Source organism: Lycium ferocissimum, chromosome 7 (genome assembly GCF_029784015.1).
Source record: "Lycium ferocissimum isolate CSIRO_LF1 chromosome 7, AGI_CSIRO_Lferr_CH_V1, whole genome shotgun sequence".
NCBI classification, from domain to species: Eukaryota; Viridiplantae; Streptophyta; class Magnoliopsida; order Solanales; family Solanaceae; genus Lycium; species Lycium ferocissimum.
The window spans coordinates 15,756,269-15,778,591 of record NC_081348.1 but is presented as its reverse complement, the minus strand read 5'-3'; the positions used below and the strand labels follow the sequence as shown (position 1 = coordinate 15,778,591).

At 32.7% G+C, this 22,323-nt stretch overlaps 2 protein-coding genes across 2 annotated transcripts; both read left to right on the top strand.

The window, feature by feature from the left end:
* The first annotated feature begins 211 nt into the window (after window positions 1–211).
* Window positions 212–1,702, top strand: LOC132061959 (uncharacterized). Its single transcript, XM_059454629.1, has 6 exons — window positions 212–316; window positions 406–505; window positions 602–747; window positions 972–1,085; window positions 1,191–1,283; window positions 1,448–1,702. Exons 1-6 carry the CDS (start codon window positions 212–214, stop codon window positions 1,700–1,702), a joined length of 813 nt encoding a protein of 270 aa, XP_059310612.1.
* Window positions 1,703–14,714: 13,012 nt separating this feature from the next.
* On the top strand, window positions 14,715–20,294 carry LOC132063523 (ent-kaurenoic acid oxidase 1-like). The gene is made up of 8 exons (XM_059456092.1): window positions 14,715–15,166; window positions 17,879–18,356; window positions 18,549–18,812; window positions 18,909–18,998; window positions 19,095–19,173; window positions 19,261–19,367; window positions 19,674–19,795; window positions 19,922–20,294. Exons 1-8 carry the CDS (start codon window positions 14,928–14,930, stop codon window positions 20,025–20,027), a joined length of 1,485 nt encoding a protein of 494 aa, XP_059312075.1. The 5' UTR covers window positions 14,715–14,927; the 3' UTR covers window positions 20,028–20,294.
* Window positions 20,295–22,323: the final 2,029 nt, after the last annotated feature.

The window sequence follows — 22,323 nt, the reverse complement described above, 5'->3', positions numbered from 1 at the left end:
TGGTAATGATTAATTAAAAATGCGTAAAATAGATACGACACCTCCATGGATCCCGCCCCCCTTCATCTGGGGCCCTTCGAGCCAGAGGTACTTCATCTATAGCAGCAGCATATGTCCCAGCTAGTATGGAATTCGGATGTAGATGCCAGTCGGTTGGTCCGTCCCATGTTGATGGAACAAGCATGGGATATTTTAGGAGCTCGACCCCCACATGGAGTGGTACACGCGGATCACTCACAGCTTGATTGGCAACCCCGCGAGGCCTCGTGCAGATGGCCGAGGATATGCAACACTCACAGGACAGTATGAGGCGTTGGTAAGTTTTATTAGTCATAAACTTAATTAATCATCTTATGTATTACGTTACAAATTTATTCAATCATTAATATTTGCAAACAAATGCAGCTATGGACCGTACAGAGGATGCGCTGGGAGAGCTTGGACCATATGGATGCCCCCGAGACAGCGGGATATGCAACGCGGATGGTTCAGCTAGCCGAGGGCGGTATGTTATAGGCACAGGAGCTCGGACGTCTCGACGAGCATGTTCTACAAGTCCCGCATCAGGCAGCGGGTGGTCGTGATCGTGGTCATGCCGTAGGTGGTAGTGGCGTGGCGTGGGGAGGGTGGGGGGGAAGGGCGAGGGCCGGTGCTCGAGAGTGTAGGGGTAGAGGGGCTGCTGGGCGAGGTGGTAGGGCCAGAGGGGCTGGTCACAGAGAAGATGGGGCCAGAGGGGGTGGTGGTCTAGTAGATGAGCCCGACTAGCATGCTCCAGCCCAGCAGCCTTCATCGACTTCAGAGATCCCGTCGACGTCTTACCGACTGTCGACTTCTTACCGATTGTCTACTTCGGAGCATCCGTTGCACTTGTATATACGCCGGATTTATTTTCAGATCACAAGTTCTGCCCATCGCCTGCACAACTGCCGGTTCGTCATCCACAGGGTAAGTGACCAGCTCGTGATCTACAGGGTAGCACAGAGCTGGACTTCAATTACTTATTCGAGGACTTCGACATGTCTCCAGCTCCGTGGCCCGCTCAAGAGACCGCTGAGGAGCCATCTCAGGAGCCCTTCGACACACGTGTTTAATTTTTTACAATAAAATAATGTATTAAATTAATTGTTTATATGTTATTTCATGTTTAGTTTAGCATAAATCTAAACTAAATTGTTTATATGTTATTTCAGGTTCATTCTTCTGCACCTGTAGACCCGTCTCCTGCTTCGGCACCATCTATATCTCCGGCTCCGGGGCCCGCTCAAGAGACCGCTGAGGAGCCAGCTCATGAGCCCTCTAAGGAGCCCTCTCGCCATTCATCTTAGGAGCCCGTCGACACACATGTTTGATTTTTTACAATAAAATAATGTATTAATTAATTGTTTATATGTTATTCCATGTTTAGTTTAGCATAAATTTAAACTAAATTGTTTATGTGTTATTTCAGGTTCATTCTTCTGCGCCTGTGGACCCGTCTTCTGTTGGGATTGAGTCATCTCCTGAAGCTCATATTTCGGCCACGGTCGTCTCCCATAGGAGGAAACATATTTTGAACAAGCCCCCAAGGAAGGGAACGCAGGATGATCATGGCATAAAGCATGTACGGATTAAGAGAAAGAAGGGGGATGGAGATGATGGTGAGGGTGGTAGGGTTCGCCTTAGGCCTAAGGTTATTCTAAAGGCTCCCACATGTGGGACCTAGGGGGATGAAAATTGTGTATTTGTAAATAAAATGTACATTTTATGTTAATAGTATAGATTTTTTTTGGTTTTATTTTCTTAATGATAATTAGTTATCTTAGTTTTTATTGTCGTTTAATAATAACTCCTGCGACGTCCTAAATTAATCAAAAACCTATAAAATAAAACACTTAAACCTAAAGATAACAAGGTTCCAAACAAACAAAACTTACTTCGGGGCACTTTACAACCCCTAAAACGACGATCCAAACATATAGGTACTTGATGTGTTGAGACTACATTATTGCTCGCAGAAAAAAATATCAGGTTCTATACAAAATATTGATATTTCGACGTTTTTAAACATGACTACTCTTTGGTCAAAGTACGAAAAAAACGTGAATTTTAAAACATTTGGCCAATGAATAAAGGGTTGGGCGATTTATTAAAGACCCATTGCGCATTAATTTAGTGCGCAAAAGGTAGTTATGTAACTGTTTTTTTAATGGGTTATTTTGGTAGCTCCTGTCACTTTTTGAGTCATTTAAGTTGCGGACTCCAACTTCGACATATTCTTGAAATTAGTCGTATTAAATTAGAAAATCATTTGAAATTAAAGCAAGAATTATTCTTGTGGAGTTACAAATTGCGTTTGTGTAGTTGTAGTTTTTAAAAGGAAATTCTGTAAAAGTTGCAATTTAATTAAGTACAGAATAAAAATTTTAAAAGCTTCACTTGAAATGTACCTTCCGTCTTTATTTTAGTTTCCACATGGTATTTGGTGCCCATTCTGGCCCAACTAATTTGGATTCTCGTTGAAAAATGTCACTTTAAGTGCTCCCACAAAAAACGAATTCATTGCTAGAATTGAACGCTAAATCTTTTGTTAAAAATAACAGAATATTTATCACATTCACCACAATTTTTGATATATTCAAACAACTTTCACGCGTTCGTTTGAAGAAGAGTTGTAGTAAGGCATGAAGCGCTAAAGATGGTGTGGTTTATTGATTATCCGAAGACCATATCAACATTAGGGGTGAAAAATTAGCACATGAAAATATGATCTGCCCAACTCGTTCAAATGACCCACCCATTTATTAACTCAACTTATTTTAGTCAAATCTATTTCAACCCATCTGAATTTGGGCTAATATGGAGCTCAAATTGATAATGAAAACCTTCTCAAACAAAAATACGTTTCTTTACTGATTAATAGTGTTATTAGGTACTTAAAAAATTATAACATAAAAAAAATAAAAATTTAGTAACAATTAAGATGACTGAAGTTATAACTAGTGTTTTAGCCCATTTTAGCTTAATTCATTTCAGCCTAAGTAACTTTTGAACGGGCCAATGACCGCCTATTTTCACCCGCCCTGATTGAGTCTAACCAACCTATTTGACACCTTTAATCAACACTAGTGCCAAAATAGGGATCGAGTTCTTTTTCTTTTCCAGTATGCGTCTCGAGGACCCCGACTGCCATCGGCCATGGAACAAAGAGTCAAAGACGACATGTCAATGTCATGTTCTCTTTAGTTAAATTTCCAAATACAACAAGTGAAAGTAGAATACGAAAATATGTATGCATGTTTTTGGTATTAAAGACAACTAAGCTGGCGGAAGAAAACTTGCAAACCTTATCTGTGCTAGTGTACAATGAATTCACTTCGACCAATTTCAATAGACAAGTCGAATGCTAATACAATACTTTGAATTTGGCTACTAAATAGATAGACCTAGGATAATGCATGACTCATTGGAGCCAGTGGCGGAGCCACATATATCCCGACACCCCTTCGCCGAAAAATTACACTACGTAAATACATAAAAAAAAATTTATGTATATATACCATGTGTTGTACCCCTTTAATTTCGTCGTATATTTACTTTTTTATAGTTTGACACCCCTTAGTATAAATTCTAATTCCGCCACTGATTGGAGCCATGTAAATTGCAATTTTGTCTTTGTATATCTCGATTCCATGGTCCATTCCATCCAAACTAACCACTTGCGTCCCTAGAGTCTAATCACTACCACAAAATAATAAATAATAATCATAATAAAGGGAAAGTGTTGTGGACTTATGGCTAGTTACTTCTTTTTTGTGGTATAAGACAAGCCGCTTTTATGCATCAATGGCGGCTCAAAAATCCGCAGTTGTTTTCGCCAGATGTTACGTCATAACTAGGAGTAATATTTTTCACCAAACAAATGTATATAAAAATATATGGTTCTTTTTAGAAAAAAATATTTTATTAGGGGAGTAAGGAAAGGGGATCACAAGGTGGCAAATAGAACCGTCACCAATAAGATAAAAATTCAGGTACCCAACAAACTGAGCTATTAAGATCCCAACAAAAATAGATGGTTCTTGATTGCGATTAGTGGTGGCAAAATCAGTTCATAAAAAGAAGACCCGCCCAATCCATTCAAGCTTGGGCTGATCATTGACCCGCCCAATCATTAGCTCAGCAATTTCAGCCCTTATAAAATTGGGCTGGTATACAGCCCAAATTGACCCATAAAAATTCTTCTCAAAATATTTTCAAATATACATTTTTTTTAATTTCATATTTTATATATAGTTATAATAAAGAAAGAAAATAATTTTATTTGATACTAAAATATTATAAGGAACAAACAATAGAAACTAAAACTTCGTAAGAATTGAGCGAGTTGGGTTATGACCCGCTTTTTAGCCCAACCTGTTTCATCCAAGTAACTTTTGGGCGTCAATAACCCGCTTATTTATTAACTCAGCCCATTTTGATACTCTCTAATTTCAACCCAATTCGCTCATTTGACACCCCTGACTGCGATGATTTAACCGTCATAATATGCAAAAGGTGAAATAATATATCGCGGTTCAAACCGTCGTAATTTCATATATAAAATTACGAGAGGATGATATAAATGGTCCCTTATGTTTACTAAAATAATTTTTAGACATACATTTGGCCATTTAAGTCAGAAGTAAATATTCTTTAATAAGTATTTAACAAATTTTAGTTGTTAAGAAAAAAAACAAAATTAGATGTTAAATTTAATGGGAAAGCTAGCGTTTGGGTCAACTTACATGCACCTGAATTATTTCACCAGGTAAATGCTATCTTCTACCACCATATGTTGATGGGAGGCCCGGCTTAAGTAGATGGATCACTCACCTTGTAATTTTATCTCTGCTAAATTTGAACTCTAATCTATGCACCGGATTCATTGACAAAGTCACACACCAAGCTACACCTTAATCATTTCATATAACACTGTTTTTGAGATATTCTAGAATACTTTAAATCCTATTAAAAAATATTTAGTAAGATTTCAAAAGGTAGAATGTAGATCTATTTAACTGATCAAATTAAGTTTGGACAAGATATTTTCTCCTCAAACAAACTTTTCAATTATTATTTTAATATTCTTCCACTAAGTATTACACTTTAAAGAGCATCATAATTAAAGTGAGATAGAGAATACTGAAAACGCCAAATTTCTCATGTTTCATATTTTATTTTTTCCTTAAGTAGACGATTTTATTTCCTTTTCAATCAATGTTATTATCTGCTTAATACGGAACCATGATAAGCGACTCATTGGCTGACGTAATTACGATTTGTCCTTGAAATCACGAATCAGAAGTCACAACTCACAAGTAAATGTAGATTTCTTTTTGGAAAAATTCGTAACATGTGTGACAAAACTTTTTTAGGTTTTCATCTCTTTGTATTTTAATGAAAATTTTAATATGAAAAATTCAATCATTCTATTTAGTGTATTTGTTTTTCTTTCATAACGACTTAATAGCTTTTAATAGGTCTAAATTTTCCAAAGTTTGTACAATATCTTAAATTATTAAGATTTTTACTTAAAAATTGCGACTTCAACTATTTATTATTGCTTTATTTATTATTATGGTCTGCTATAAGTCTAGAAACCAATCCTAGCTACCAGCACACGATCACCACGTAAGATTCTAGATTTTCAATTTGCGGATTCATGGTGGTGGACAGTTGACGTGGACATAAAATGAGAAAGGTTCACAAATAACATTATTTATGTCCCTAATAACAAATTATGACCATATTATTTAGTGTTTAAGACATAGCAACAGTTTTTTTTTTGAGAATAGATTATACATACATACAATCATATAAGCATGCATGCATACATATATTATAGGTACATATACTAGAGCAGGGGTGGAGCTAGGGAGGCTTCGATGAACCCCCGACGAAAAATTACAGTGTATATACAAAATTAAAATTATTTTTTTATGTATATATAGTAGATATCGAACCCCCTTGGCTTCTTCGTGTATTTACTTCTTCATATTTTTAAACCCCTAGATGAAAATCCTGGTTCTGCCACTGCACTAGACCTCGTACATACATACATGTATAGTGAAAGTTAGCAATACAGTGAAAATCTAGCTTTTTCATAATAATTTAGAAGTATTGCTAAAACGAATAATTAGTAGGTTTAAGTTACGTAATTTTTCATGTAAAAATAAAATAAAATAATAGGACCATGTTTCAGGTTACATAAGCAAGGTCCAAGGGAAAGGGATGTTATTAAGCGAAAGAGTGATGATGCTTAACCAAATTTGATCCCGGAAAGCTATAAATTTAGGGGTGTACAAAGCAAACCGACAAACCGCACCAAACCGATAATCCGAATCAAACCGAGAAAAAAAACCCGACTAGTTATTTGGTTTGACTTGGTTTAGTTTTAAAAAGAAAAACCCGAACACTATTGGTTTGGTTTGGTTTTAACTAAAAAAAGTCAAACCGAAACAAACCCACCCGACATTACATTTATAAAATTTCAAACATATTTTATACATTAAAATATTTATTTTTAATGTCATTTATAAATGTTTCTTTAACTTTTTCATAGTTTTTTGACTTTTAACATATTAATTCAAGCTTGGAATTATAATTTTGAATGGTCCAATAAGTTTTATAGCCCAATGATATTAGTAACTCAAATAAAACTCAACAAAAATCAAATCAATACTAATGCTAACAAAAGTAATTCATATCTAACACTGGAATGACAATAATGTTGATATCTATTCTTTAGTTTTATATTAGTTAAGAACGTGAAAATACATAACTTATTTTATTTTTTTCTTTAATATCTAGTCATGTAATTAATACTTATTAGCCGTACTTATTTTAGCATGATTTAGTACTTTTAGATTATTATCATTTTCTACATGCCTTATAAATTAGCCGTATTTAATGTAGCATGACGTAGTATTTTTAGATTATGATCATTTTATTTTATGCAATTTCATTATTTTTTTTCGTTGAATATTTTAGTACAATGTCATCTGTCATCTCACATTTTGTGTTATTTTCTTAATAGATATCTTAATTAGATAGTCGTATCTTACTAGGACTAAAGAAATATTTGAAGTACAAGTTATATGTTTTATATGAAGACTTTACCGGAAAAAACCCGAAAAACCCGAGCAACCCGAAAAAATCGAGAAAATCCGAGGTTGAAAAACCCGACTTTTGTTGGTTTGGTTTGGTTTGGTTTATAGATTTAAAAACCCGATGCAATTGGTTTGGTTTGGTCTTTAAAAAACCCGAACCAACCCGGTCTATGTACACCCCTAGCTATAATATTGGGAATGGTCATGATTTACACAAATGTTCCCTTTTTAAGTCATCGTTTAGATTCCGTCCCTCTTTCTAAAATTTGTATAAATCTACCTTTTAGGACTAATAAAATATTATACTATTGTCTAATGTTTATAAAATTTTAGCTCGTGATCTAATTTTTTTCATAAAATTTTTAGTTTATTCAAAAAAGAACTTTAAACTGAGATCTAAAAAGTTCATAAGTTAAAAAGTTAATTTACCAAACGACGATTTCAAAGAACTTGCGAAAATTTCTATATTATTGGCCACTTGTGAGTTGTGAGCTTGTCATGCCCATCATTTTGTATTTTAAATTGTAGTTATATCTCTCACTTTTTAGCATATTAACACCCTGTTTGGATTGACTTATTTTAGGTGCTTTTAAGTCAAAATAATTTTTCAGCATTTTTATAGTGTTTGGGTAAAATAAAAAAAATACTTTTTAACACTTATTTTTAAATCAAAATAATAAAAATAAGCCAAAAGTTATAAACTAGAATTCCTAAACTTATAAAATTATAAGCCCATCCAAACGGGCTCTAATATATCTTTCTTACCTGGATTGACAGAACTGCAATCAGTAAAGTGATGGACACGTCAGTGATGAAGTCATATTAATAAATTTCGAGTAATTTAAATATGAATAAATTATTTGGGTTATGGGCCTCTTTTAATTTTAAATAATGTTTTTAATAAAATCGGTAAAGTTGGCCGGAAAATAGCAAAAACAATATTGTTTGAAATGAAGTAAAAGGGTAATATTAATATTATGATTAGAAAAATAAATTTGATGATTTTACTGCGAGTAGCCGATTATATACCAATTCGAACCTAATTAGGATACATAGTGTAGTTTTTACCAAGCATTTCTTGGAATTGAAATTCTGATTTCTCATAATTCAAGCTAAGAGATATACTTGAATTCATCGCAAGTAAAATTATTGTAACTTCTGATCAGTATTGAATATGTTAAATTAAGTGAAAAAAAGAATCTTTGCTACGTTGGAAGTATCTGGTGTGTGTCCTCCTCACCTTGTCCCATTTAGTGCTTTTATTATCTGTTCCATTCATTAGTTTTTTGTTGCATCTCCTTTTGCTAGAATTGATAGATGGAAGGCTACAAGAATGTCAGTCTAAACAAGAAAAGGAGAGGTTGTGTTTAGGGATAGCTATGACATTATTGCAAATGAATTAGAGCCTGTTTGACCAAACTTTTAAAATTAACTTATTTTAAAAAGTATGTTTTTTAAAAGTACTTTTTCAAAAAATACTTTTGGCGAAAAACAATTTGTGTTTGGCCAATTAATTAAAAAAGTAATTTTGAGCAACACTTAGTGTTTGACCAAGTTTTTAAAAAGTCTTGTTTGTATTTTTTTTTAAAGTTTTTCAAAAAGTCTTTTAATCAAAAATGTTTTTTAAATAAAAAAGCTACATGTTCATTCTCCAGAAACACTTATTTTCTTCCAAAAGCTTGGCCAAAGACCTCACTTTTTTCAAATAAGCACTTATTGGGAAAAATAAAAGTACTTTAAGGGAAAAAATAAGTTGTTAAACAGGCTATTAGTTTGATCATTTGTCACGTTTTGTGTTTTTCGTCCCTCTGGAGTATCTGAAATTATTTCAGCTACTGTGAAGTCTAGTATATCTTAAAACTACTTCAGTTAGTGAAAACTATGACCTTGTTCAAATAATTTTAGTGTGAATTGTCACATCTTTTGTTTTTCGTCCCTCTAGTATGAGCCCGTTTGGATTAGCCCCAAAAAAATGGCTTTTAAGTATAAGTATTTAAAGTACTTTTAAGTGTTGAAAGTTATTTTATAAATAAACAGTTATATGTTTGGATAAAAGTGCTTAAAGGATTTTTAGAAGTAAGGTTAGTATTGAGATTAATAGAAAATATAAGGGATAAAAGGGTAAAGTTATTGGTCAAACCAAAATGACTTTTAAGCAAAAAAAATAAGTTGGGGTTGAACAACTTCTTGATTTTGGCTTATTCTAAGCTCTTTTTAACTTAATTTAAGCTATTTTATATTTTTTTTAAATACCCAAATAAATTAAAAATGACTTATAAGCCGGTTTGACCAACTTATAAGCCAATCCAAAGGGGCTCTATGTCTTAAAATTATTTCAGTTATTGTAAACTATGAGTCTATGACCTTCTTCAATTAATGAGTGTGATACGTCACATCTTTTGTTTTATCCTCTAAAAACGTACTGTAAAGTATTATTTTGTTACTTTCGTTTTCACTACTTGTCGCAATGACATTTATCTACTAGTCAAGAATGCAGAAATACGTTTACATCGTTAAAAATATACTGATTAATGCTTATTATATTTCTTGTTTCTGATGGAGCAAATATCCCATACTCCCTCTGCCTCATATTACTTGGCCGCTTTTTTTTTGCATGCCTCTTAAAAAATTATAAATAAAAGATGTATTTTACTATCTTATCCCTATCTCTTTTCAATAAATACATTCTTATCAATATTGACTATTTTCAAGAACATTTAATACTAAGAGTAAGATGAGAAAGATTTAATTAATTTTATCTAGATTTTGTAAATGGATAAGTAATTTGGGACATTTATTTTTAGTAATGTGGCTAAGTAATATGATACGGAGGGAGTAAGATTTTTTTTTTTTTTTTGATTGAGTAGTAAAATAGAAGACCTAGTTTCTAGAGGAGGCATTTTTCTTCCACCACGCATATACATTAGCATCGTGTAGGGACTTTTTTTATTCATATAGTTCGAACATAAGATTTTTGGTTAAAAATAAAAGAATCTCATTCAAATTTATTGCAACCTATGAATAATATAATTCCATATTAATTGGTAAATTGATAGTAATTAGTTTCTTTATTTAAAGCATATACAATTAAAAAAATAAAAAACTGTTAATAAAGGATGCTAACATTTTTGGTCCCTCCATTATTCATAAATTTCGATTTTGATTCTTGTCATATATGACTCAAACATTTAACCTTTAATTAATATAATTTTGGTCTCTTTATTTAGAAAATATGTTATACTTGAACCATTTTTAGCATTACACTCAAATATGGAATAACAATATATATATATATATATATATATATATATATATATATATATATATATATATATATATATATATATATGCTTAACATAGTACATTCCCAAGTAAAGGAATCAAGTAGGGATGAGCATAGTTTGGCCCAACCCGAAATCCAAACGGAAGTCCGAACTTTTTGGATATTTGGTTCGGATTTTTGGACTTTGGATTTTATTTTTATATTTTTTGGATTTCGGATTGGATAGTGATTTAGTACTTCGGATTTTTGGATATCGAAAAATCCGAAATTATTATACCTTATATTTAGCCCTACTCATATTATAAGTGTCCAATCCTAATCAGTCCAAAGGTCCAATAAATTAGTACCTTACGACACTATCCATTATAATATTAAGTCTAATATGAAATTTTCTACTAAATTAAATATAGTATAACTTAAAAAGCTGGAGTTTACTTCAATTCTTTTAGAATAAGGTAGCTTGCAATGAAACAGATGGAATAATGTAGAACTGAACTATGTGATTTGAGACCTTTTGGTTTAGTGGTAACAACTCTTTGCTGAATCCACATATTTGATTTCACATTAAGGTAAGACCTGTAACTTGGTAAATGGGGTACATGAATTTTGTTCCTAGTAAGTCTACCTTAAAGGCTTAAAAGTCAAAACTGAAAGATCCAAATCGAACTTAAATAATCCAATCCAATCTGAGCTTATTTGGATTGGATTTGGATTGTAATATCTTCAATCCCAAAATCGAAATTTTCATATCCAGTCCGACTGCCCGAACGCCCACCCCTAGAATCAAGGGTGCACATTTCCTAGGGCGCACCTAGCGTATTACGAAAGGTGGTACGTGCCCCCGGTAACTTCGGAAAAAACTCTGTATATATATGTGTGTGTATATACCTTAAATATCTATCATATATTTAAAAAGACCTCCTAAGAATATTTGTTGGAGTGGTCCATTTGGTCAGCTTGCCCTTAGGCCCTTTTTCTTGGCCATGCAACCCGAGTTTGAACCTAGGCTGCAGGATAATTTTTTTTGAATTTTCGTTTTTAGTTGATAATTGAAAAAGATGCATAAAAAGAAGGCGTTGTTGGCACGTTTCGAACAGGCAACCTATTGCTTGTAAAGGGGTGTCCACACCACCAGTCCGCGGAACGAGTTTCATACGGATATGCCATTTAATTTGTATTTACATGCTAGTACATTGATTCTATAGGTGTTTTAGTAAAATTGTTGCGTGACATATCTTCAATTAATGTGCATCTGCCTTTGGTGGTGCCCTCGTCATCTTCAAATCCTAGGTCCGCCTTTGCACATTTCAAGTAATTACGATTAAATATATTTAATTGTATGGATTAAAATTAAAATTTATTAATTATTAAGAGACTAAAGTAATGTTATTATCCCTATTAACGATAAGAAGATAGAAAGTAGACTACATGCTAATGATGATGAGTGGACAATACAAAGTAGAATATATATAGGCCGGCAAGAAGTCCTCCTCCCAACACTTCCATTGTCGTGTTCTATATATATTCTGAAGTATACTACATAGAAATGGCGACAACTATTAGAAAACTTAAAAGTTTAAAACTGGTTGTCGATCGCCGTGTTGGTTGTAAGAATATAAACTGTATATCGTATCAGGTAAAATGTATTTTAAAATATATTTTTGTTCATGAAACTATTGCTTCACACTTGTTTCTGTTGAACAGTTTGTACTTGTAAAGGAAACTTTCTCATATCGATGGGAAATGAAGAAATGAAAAGGTTTAAGTGGTTTGATCCGTTAGTATACTTAAATAAGTGAGCCAAATGTCATTGTGTGTAAATAAATAAATATACAGTCAAACCTCTCTATAACGACATCCGCGTAGATCAGCACCTTTTTATAACAACTAAGATTTTACAGAACCGATTTTTTATATTATATTTTACTCCTCTATAACAGCAACATCCAACTTTATAACAACACGCTTTTTTTAAAATCCCCCCCCCCCCCCCAATTTAACAACTATCTGCTCTTTTTTTTTTTTTTTTTTTGTAATGTAATTAGTAACCATCTTTATAAAAATAGAATATCTATGATTACCAATAATAAGTAGTATACATTTTGATCATATTAAATTTGACACCTTAATATACTATATTTATAACAGAATATTACAGATGAATACATATGTGGAGTTTGATGCAACACTTCCTATCGTTGAAGCTTTCACTGATGAAAAGATTATTGCCCATATCATTGGAATGGAAGAACAAGAGAATATGGAAGCCGAAGACGACAATGAAAATGCTGATGAAGAACCTCCACCTATTGTTACTTGGACTGGGTTAAAAGATTCAACAGTTCATCTCTTAGATTCCCTTCAAGAAAAAGCAATTGGATACCCGTTTGCTGAAAGTTTAGACGCAATTCTTCGAAAATTCAAGCGTTATATCACCACTAAGAGACTGAATTCTGCGAAACAAGCTACAATAAAAAATTTCCCATCAATCTTGAAAGAATTTAATTTTCAAGTATTGTAGATTTAAATGTGTGGCTTAAAGCTAAAAACCTTATACATTCAGCTATGAATTTATTGAAATTGTATTAACTTTCTTTAATGTTTAGTTAGTGAAGCATTCATATATTTGAGATTTAAAATTTAAATAATTTTTTATTTTCTTACAACATTAAAAAATACAAATAAAAAGATTTTATGCATTTTTTTTTGCCTATAACAGGCAACTATTATTTAAATGGCAAATGCTGTTATATTTGTATAACAATAATTCTCCATAACAAAAAAAAAAAATTTAGACCCAACTATACTGTTATAGAGAGGTTTGATTGTATATATTATATATTTAAATTTGGACTTGGGGTTGGGCGGGCCGGTTCAGACCTTTAAATAAAAGACTATTTTTAATTTTCATAATTATTTTCTGTTACCTTTTTACTTTATTTAAAACTTAAATTTTTAATTTTGATTTAAGTTTAACTGAAACACCTGTTAAGAAAAAAGGTACCTTTTCAAAAAGAAAAAAAAAGGTACCTTTTTCGGAATGGGCTTCTTCTTCTTCTATAAATTATGTTACACTGAAGTGGTTAAATATTCTGCAGTAACATTTTAACTTTGAGGATTTCTGAAGAAACTTTTTTGTATCCCCTAAAGACTACAAATAATATTTCTTTAAGGACAGTAAATTTTCATGCCTCAAGGTTTTCTTCTTCTTCGAATCTATTCTGCATATTTTCTAACCGTTTCAACCTGCATACATATAATTTACCCAAAAAAAAGAAAAAAGACATACAAATATTAATGTCCCTCTTAAAAGAATTTGTGTAAATGTAGCTTTTAGGACTAATAAAATATTATACTATCGTCAATGTCTACAAAATTTTAGCTTGTGATCTTATTTTTCTAATAAATTTTTTAATTTGTTCAAAAAAAATAAAAAATTAAACCGTAATCTAAAAAATTCATAAATTACAAAAAACTAAAAAAATCATTTACTAAACAACTATTTCAAATAACCTGTGAAAATTTCTATATTATTGGTCACTTGTGACTTGTGCGCTTATCATGACGATCATTTTGTATTTTAAATAGTAGTAGTAGTATTTCTCTTTCACTTTTTAGCAATTTTTATTCGCACAATCATATCCCTGAATTTTATTTTATTTTTCCTTTTTTTTTCTATCTTCTTTGAAATTTAACATTCTATAGAAGGTTATTTAGCTTATTTTTCAAATTATCAGTTGCTTTAATCACAAATAATTACATTTTAAATGACATGTGTTAAGAAATGGATCTTGAGCCTAACTCAATCTCAAAAACTAGCTCACGAGAGAGATTGCTCAAGATCATATAAGAAGACCAAGGACCCTAATATTCACCGATGTAGGACTCTTAACGCAGTGTAAATATAAAGAACTTAAATTTACTTTCTTAATATCTATGAGACATCGAATAGTGATCTAAAAAAAATTAGTTTTTTCAAAAGCATATTCTTAAAAAAACTCCATGAATTACAGTTTCACATTACATGGACACAACAGGATGCAAAATTTTACAAATCTTGAAGTAGAAACTCACCATCTTCTTTTTACTACTCTTTCCTTTCATGTAAAAAAGTGAATTCCAAATGATCAGTCTAATTTATCCTTTTTTGTACCTGTCCGCATTTAAAAATTCTTCTCGTATAAAAAGCGACATACTTTTTGACTCGCATTAAAGAAAGTACAAGAGAAATATTAAAACCCAAAAATCATTTTGTAATGTTAAAATTCCTCATTATCACACACTTATAAATAGAAAAGAAGTGTTGCAATATAGGACCAAAGATAGAGACTCATGAGAGGGATATGTCTTTGAATCTCAAACTCAGTCTCTCTTTTCTTTCAACCTCTTCCTCTTCCTCTTCCTCTTTCAGCTTTGGAAAAGGAATAAAAAAAAAAGTAACCAATTAGCTAGTGTCCATTATATATATAGTTATCTCTGTCATCCTTAGTCATCAAACTAAGCTTTAAGCTAATACAATGGCCTTTGGTTGGGATATGATGGTGACTATTGTATGTGTGATATTGGGTTTGAGATGGGTGCTTTCAAGTGTAAATGTTTGGTACTATGAAAAAGTAAAGTTGGGTGGTGACAAGAAGATGAGGTTATCATTGCCACCAGGTGATTTAGGTTGGCCTTTCATTGGTACCATGTGGTCCTTCCTCAGAGCTTTCAAGTCCAGCAATCCTGATTCATTCATCTCTTCCTTTGTTTCCAGGTCATCTCTCTCTCTCTCTAACACACTGGCGTATTCGATCATAAATTTTTGAGTTCGACAAAATCTAGAATTCAATGGTTAAACCATATATATTTATGTGTGTAAAATAATTAGATGTATATTTCACCAACCACCAACACTTGAAAAGCACAATTTTGTTTCTTCTTTTGACCAAGAAGATTCACACTTATAAACTCAAAAGTCTTGAAGTTGGATCATCACTTTTTTTCTTTAATTTTTTCTTATAAAATGTTAGGTTAAATGTATAGTTCAAAATCCACGTCTAAATTCTTAATGCTGCAACACTTGAACAACATACCTGATCTAGAAAAATTCCAGTCATAAATTCAAAAATCTTGAATTTGAATCAGTCATTTAAGAGATCATTTCTTTTTTATTTTCATTAAGGAATTTTATAAAATGTCAAACTAATCATATATCTTATGAATTCAAATTAATGAAGTTTGTACCTTTGATTTGGTAATTTTTTTCAAAAGAAAGAACTTGCCAATATAACTTAAGAAAGTGGAGATTTGTTTGGCGGTTCTCCAAGTTGTCCATTGGCTGTAATTCTATATGGTATTTTTTAAAAATACCATTTGTCTCATTTCTAGTGTCGTCTAGTGAGGTGACACTAGTCGAGAAAAAATAACAAAAGAGGAAGAAAAAGAGGAAAAGGAAACTTATTGCATGCCTCAAAAACCTTTTCATTAATTCGAGAAAAATAGGCAGGCACATTTTGTCATTTTACCTGTCACTTTTCTTGGCCTTACAAGAACAAAACGACATTATAATATTCTCTATAGTTTCTCCTTTTTCAATGGAGTATCAACTTACATTCCCCTTTTCACATTAAAGTTTTGTGAACTTTAAGTTTTACATATTAGTAAAAAGCAAAAATTCTTAGCACTTGACCTAAAAAGTGAGACGGAAAACCCAAAGAAGAAAAAGACTAGGAGCCCGTTTGGATTGGCTTATAAGTTGCTTATAAGCTATTTTTAGTTTTTTTGAAAAGATTTTATTTGTAAATTAAAGTCATTTTGTCTTAAAAATAAGCTTAAAATTAATTGGGCCGTTTCTTTTTTATTCAAAGTTGCTTTATAAGCTGAAAACAGCTTATAAGCCAAACAAAATAAGTTAGACTACCCCAACTTATTTTTTTTTGGCTTATAAGCTAGAAACAACTTATAAGCTGTTTTTTTTAAGCCCATCCAAAGAGGCTCTAGTTTGATGTTTGGTATTAGTGTCTTTTATGTCGAAACTTTTCAGCCCATTGAGTCTTGAATTTCTATCAACATTTTTCTCTATTTTAGTAGACTGTAGACCATCATATTTTAGGAGAACTTAGCATTTGACCGCTCGCCAAAAGAATAACAGCCGTTGATCAGATATACAAAAAATATACACCAATTATATATAAAATATATATTTACTGACAATTATTTTGATGGGTGGCTATACAACATAAAAGTCCCATCTTTATCTTAGTCAAATTCATACGATCCAACTTTGTGATACTACTATTTGTCTATGGTTTCCTCTTTTACCGGCCTTTTCCTTTCTTTTATTTTTTCCTGTTTTCTTGTATTCTAAAGAGGGCAATTCTAGTATTATGACATCATCCAAAGTTCCAAACAATGTTAGTGCGTCTTTTATGCTTCTTTTACTTGTCTAGTTCTAAACTTTGTGATTCAATATTGTTTGCTTTGAGTGAATATTTCATTTTTGCCACTCCATTAGGCGAAGAGGGGGTGGGCATGGTCTGAGCCACCTTAGGCAAAGAGTGGTCCAGTTGATACCCTTCGATGAAAAATTACGCGGTGTACATAGGTTAAATGTTAGCTATTATAAAAGATATATTTAATTTTGCACACTCTTAACACAAGTGAGAAGAAAAGTTGCACTCTTCGCCAAATTTCTGGCTCTGTCACGGGGTGGGTGCGTGGAGATGGAATAATATTTGGATCTCGAGGAGATAAGAATAATTGTCTCAGCTTATACATGTCAATGTTTTATAACAGTACTAGACACCCTGGGAGTGGAAAAAGAATATATTTAACAATATCCAGACGTGCGATTTTTCAATAAACTAGGTTACTTTTTCCTGTTGAAAGACACTAAATCTTATCTTTGAAACAACAATCACACAAGTACTGTCTAATCGTTAGTTAGTTGCCACTACTTTGGTAGACAACTTGACAAGATAAAAAAGTGCATCTTAGATAAGATAGATAGGGAATGAACACCTGCCCCCACTAAACCATTTTAATTCTCTGTTTATACTTGGGAAAAAAGGCTACCTATCTTATATTCTTGATCTACAATTAAAGGGATATCACCAAAGATTTTTTTTTTAAAAAAAAAAAAGAAAAAAAACACAATTCCATTGTAATATATGGTATCCTCAAGAGAAAAAAAGAAAAGAAAAAAGAAATGTATCTAATTCTTTTTTTTTTTTTTGGGGCGGGGGAGGGTGGCTACATACATGATTCAAAGGGAATCAGAATCTCTTTCGTCAAAAAATTATATTGTGCATATAGATAAAAAAAAAATTATAAATTGTTGAATTCCCTTGATAAAAGAGAAGTTTTAGTGTAATAGCAAAAGTGATCTAATTCTTGCTTCAGGTCACATGTTGAATCTCAACATTTCTTTTAAACTCTTTGTTAAAATATCTGGCTTCGTCACTGATTTTTCCATTGTATATCGTAGATTTGGACGGACAGGAATGTACAAAACATTGATGTTTGGTAGTCCAAGTATTATTGTCACAACACCAGAAGCTTGCAGGAGAGTTTTAAGTGATGATGAAGCCTTCAAGCCTGGCTGGCCTACTTCCACTATGCAACTCATTGGTACAAAATCATTTATTGGCATTTCATATGAAGAACACAAATGGTTAAGGAAAATAACTGCAGCACCTGTGAATGGGCACGAGGCGTTGGCGATGTACATAAAGTATATTGAAGAAAATGTGATATCAGCATTGGATAAATGGGCATCCATGGGACGAATAGAGTTCTTAACACAGCTAAGAAAATTAACTTTTCAGATTATTATGCACATTTTTCTTAGTTCTGGAAGTGAACAAGTCATGGATGCTTTAGAAAAGGAATACACAACTCTGAATTATGGTGTTAGAGCAATGGCTATCAACCTGCCAGGATTTGCTTATCATAAAGCACTCAAGGTAAATCCCCCTATGCGATATTGCTAATCTTTTTTGCGACTTTACTTTTCTATCTCAAAATAAGATGAGAAAATGTCCTTTACCCTTTGTCACATTTTTAAAAATTGTCATTAAATGATAAATGTATGCGTGAAAAATCATCTCTAATTTGTTGCAATAGAGTGTTAAAAGGCATACATATGTACATTTCAGGCTCGCAAAAAGCTTGTGGCGATCTTCCAATCGATAGTGGATGACAGAAGGGAGAGGAGGGAAAAAAGAGGGCCAGGAGAGAAGAAAGACATGATGGATATTCTACTAGAAGTTGAAGATGAGAATGGAAGGAAATTGAATGATGAGGAGATTATTGATGTTTTAGTGATGTACCTTAATGCTGGTCATGAATCTTCTGGTCATATTACAATGTGGGCTACACATTTTCTGCAGAAACACCCTGAAGTCCTAAAAAAAGCTAAGGTAGCCAAAAGTTCCCATTTTTCGAAACAATTTTCAGTCTACACTTTGAGAGTGTTCTCTGTTTCTCAAGAGGTTATGTCTTTGATCCAAAAACAGGCAGAGCAAGAGGCTATTGTTAAAAATAGGCCAGCTGATCAAAAAGGGGTGACCCTCAGAGAAATTAGGCAAATGGACTACCTTTCAAAGGTAAATTTTGTAGTATTCATTTTTTACATTCTTGGAATATCAACTCTAGCCAATCTATTATTAATGTAACGAAACCACTTTGTTGCTCCTTTATAGGTGATTGACGAAACTCTTCGTGTGGTTACCTTCTCCTTTGTAGTCTTCCGGGAGGCAAAGGAAGATGTTGCCCTTCATGGTCAGTTATAGTAACATTTCCTGATCTGTTTTTTTCTTAGTAAAAACCAAGTTATGCCTAACAAAACTTAACTGGCTTGTTTTCCAGGTTATACCATTCCCAAAGGATGGAAGGTTTTGGTGTGGTTTAGGTCTGTTCATTTAGATCCTGAAATCTATAATGATCCGATGAAGTTTAATCCTTCTAGATGGGACGTAAGTTTAACAAACCTTCTGCTTTACATCAAACTCTCTACCACTCCTCCCTAAAAATTTACTCACACCGGTGTTTACACTAGTCAATGAATACATGATACCTTTACAAATGTTATCACTTATATAGACATAGGTAAATAATACACTTTTACCTCAGTTTTATACTTAATCATAGTAGACTGATGTGATTTGGTGTAAACACCGGGTGCGAATAATTCCTTTTACCCTTCCTCCAGAAAAGAAAAATATTCAACTTGCTTAAACCATTATGGATTTTGTAATTTTTGCTGTCTTGTGAATTTGTAGGGACTTACACCAAAGGCAGGAACATTCCTTCCTTTTGGAGGAGGAAGCAGATTATGCCCAGGAAATGACCTTGCCAAACTTGAAATATCTATTTTTCTCCATTATTTTCTTCTAGGTTATGAGTAAGTTACATCTTCTTCCCTTTTTTTTTTCCATTTATTTCCCTACAAATCAGGTTTTTGATTATTTATATATCTTTTTGGTTGATTATTGATTGCTGATTTGCATTTTTTTTTTTTTTTTGGCAGGCTTGAAAGGGAAAATCCTACTTGCCCATTGATGTATTTGCCTCATTGTAGGCCTAAAGATAACTGTTTGGGCAGAGTAAAAATCTTATCAACTACTAGTGCATAGACCAAAAAAGAACAAGAAAACCACATCTCTCTTATTTAGATTTTTGCTGGATATGGAAAATTGCAAAGCAAGGCAATTGCTTGGGAATAGTTAGGAACAAAAAAGAAAATAGAAATCCAAAAAAAAATTCAATCATTTTATCTTCTTCTCCACATTTCTTGCTCAAAAGAATTTTGTAGACATTTTAGCAAGCAGATCATATAGATAGTGAGTATGATCTTCCATTATGTTAAGAATGAATAAATGCAGAAAAAAAAGTTGGTTACATTTGCTGAACTGCTTCCTTCCTTGGTAACAATCATAACTATATACTTATATTTTTCCTTCTATAACACAAGAGAAATCAGGAGTCTTTTATGAGGATATTACCTATAATTCCAAATGAGTGATTTTACTATTTCACTAGGTTATCAAGTTGCATGGTAACATTTGCAAAGACAATAAGAAAAACAAAAGAACTAGAAACAGAAAAAGAAACCAGTACCTCATGTTATTGCATCTAACTGAGATCTCAGTCATTTTATGTCAACTTTTCATCAAGTTTTGTTTAAGATAATTAAGTACAGCTTTGATTGACATAAATATAAAAATGTGTATTTCCACAGTGATCAAATTTAGAACCAGCTAAGGTAGAAAATAATAGAAGCCAAACAAAAGAAGAGCCCAACTGATGAAAAAAAAAAAAAAACTATACACATGAAGAGATCAAATTATAAAGAAAATGCGAAGGCATAAATTTACATTACCATTGCAACAGAACACTAGCATGGCTTGTAGGATGAACATCCTTCACAGCTTAGAGATGACATTTCTTCCCTACAAAGTTTCAAATCCAAGTTAAGAAACATCCCATTATCCACACAGTTAAAAAAAGATAGGTCAAATAACATAACTGCACAAGGCCATCACCTTCATCAGGGATCCCACTGGCATCAAATTGAAAATTCTCAATGTAAACTAACAGTATGACACAAATGGTAAAAAATGGCTTTTATACATATGTACTACCAAGTCCATCATGAGTGGGCCTAGGCTACTGTGACTAACAAAAGAAGTGCTAAACACAACCTGACAAAACTGAAAATTAAAGCACGAATGAGATGCAAGGTGGCATATCAAAATAAGGTGAGCTATCCGTCAATACCAGAAAGGAATACATATCAATGCATCATAAGCGTCTCATAGTAGCGACTACCGACATATATCTAACGTGAAAGGGCTCAAAAGAAATAACTTTCAACTCCCCCAAAGCCAAGAGAATTGCTAATTGTTGATCTACAAATCTCAATCTCGGGCTAGTTAATGAGTAAAATGGGATATTTGATTAATCTTCAGTTCAGATAAAAATTACAATATTTGGTGGACTGTCGAAATTGTGACGGGTTGGGCAAGAAATACTTTGGGAAAAGAACGTCGTTGTCCCCTGAAAACAAAATAATTACCCACTCATACCCCTTTTACTTTCATGCCCCTAAAACTATTTACCCGAAATGTCCACAAAATTATATGATACAACATGGTATATAAATATACTGAGATTGTATCATGTTCATTTATTTAAAAAACACGCTTTTCTAAAAAAAAAAAAACTCTATGATACTATTACTTTATATACATATACTGTGATGGTATCGTGGAGGACCTTTCAGTCCTTCAATGAGGCAATCCTCAGTCCTCCGTAATACCATCGTGGTACATAAATATACTGAGATAATAACATGGAGGACTACTGCTTCAGTCCTTGTCTTAGTACTCCATGATATCATCATAATATATAAATATACTGCGATTGTATCATGAAAAAAGGGTATTGGGCGAGGGGGTAATCGGGGAAATATTTTATACCGGTTGGGTAAGAAGCAAAATTAGTTTATGAGGGGACATGGGTGGATAAATATTTTACATTTTAGGGATATTTTGTGCTGGGTTTCCAATTACTTCACTGATGAGCTTATTTAAGCAGTGCCCAAGTTGAATCGTGATGTTCAACAGCCCATATTGGCCCATCAGGCTGCTCAAAAGTGACCCGTGAGATTGCCCACGAGGAAAAGAACTTTGGACAAACTAGCAATTGCACTTGGTATCCAGCTTTCAATTGCTATTTAAGTTATTCAATATTTTCAAATTATTTAACGGGTAATGAGTGTTGGCAAACTTCAGGCAAAAGATATTGCACGCTTATTTGGCTAAAAATTTGAGAAATGAATAGGATGAATTGAGGTATCATAGATAAAACAAAGAGGTACTCAAAACGAAATGAAGTTCCATCAGTAAAATAAAATGAAATATGAGGTAC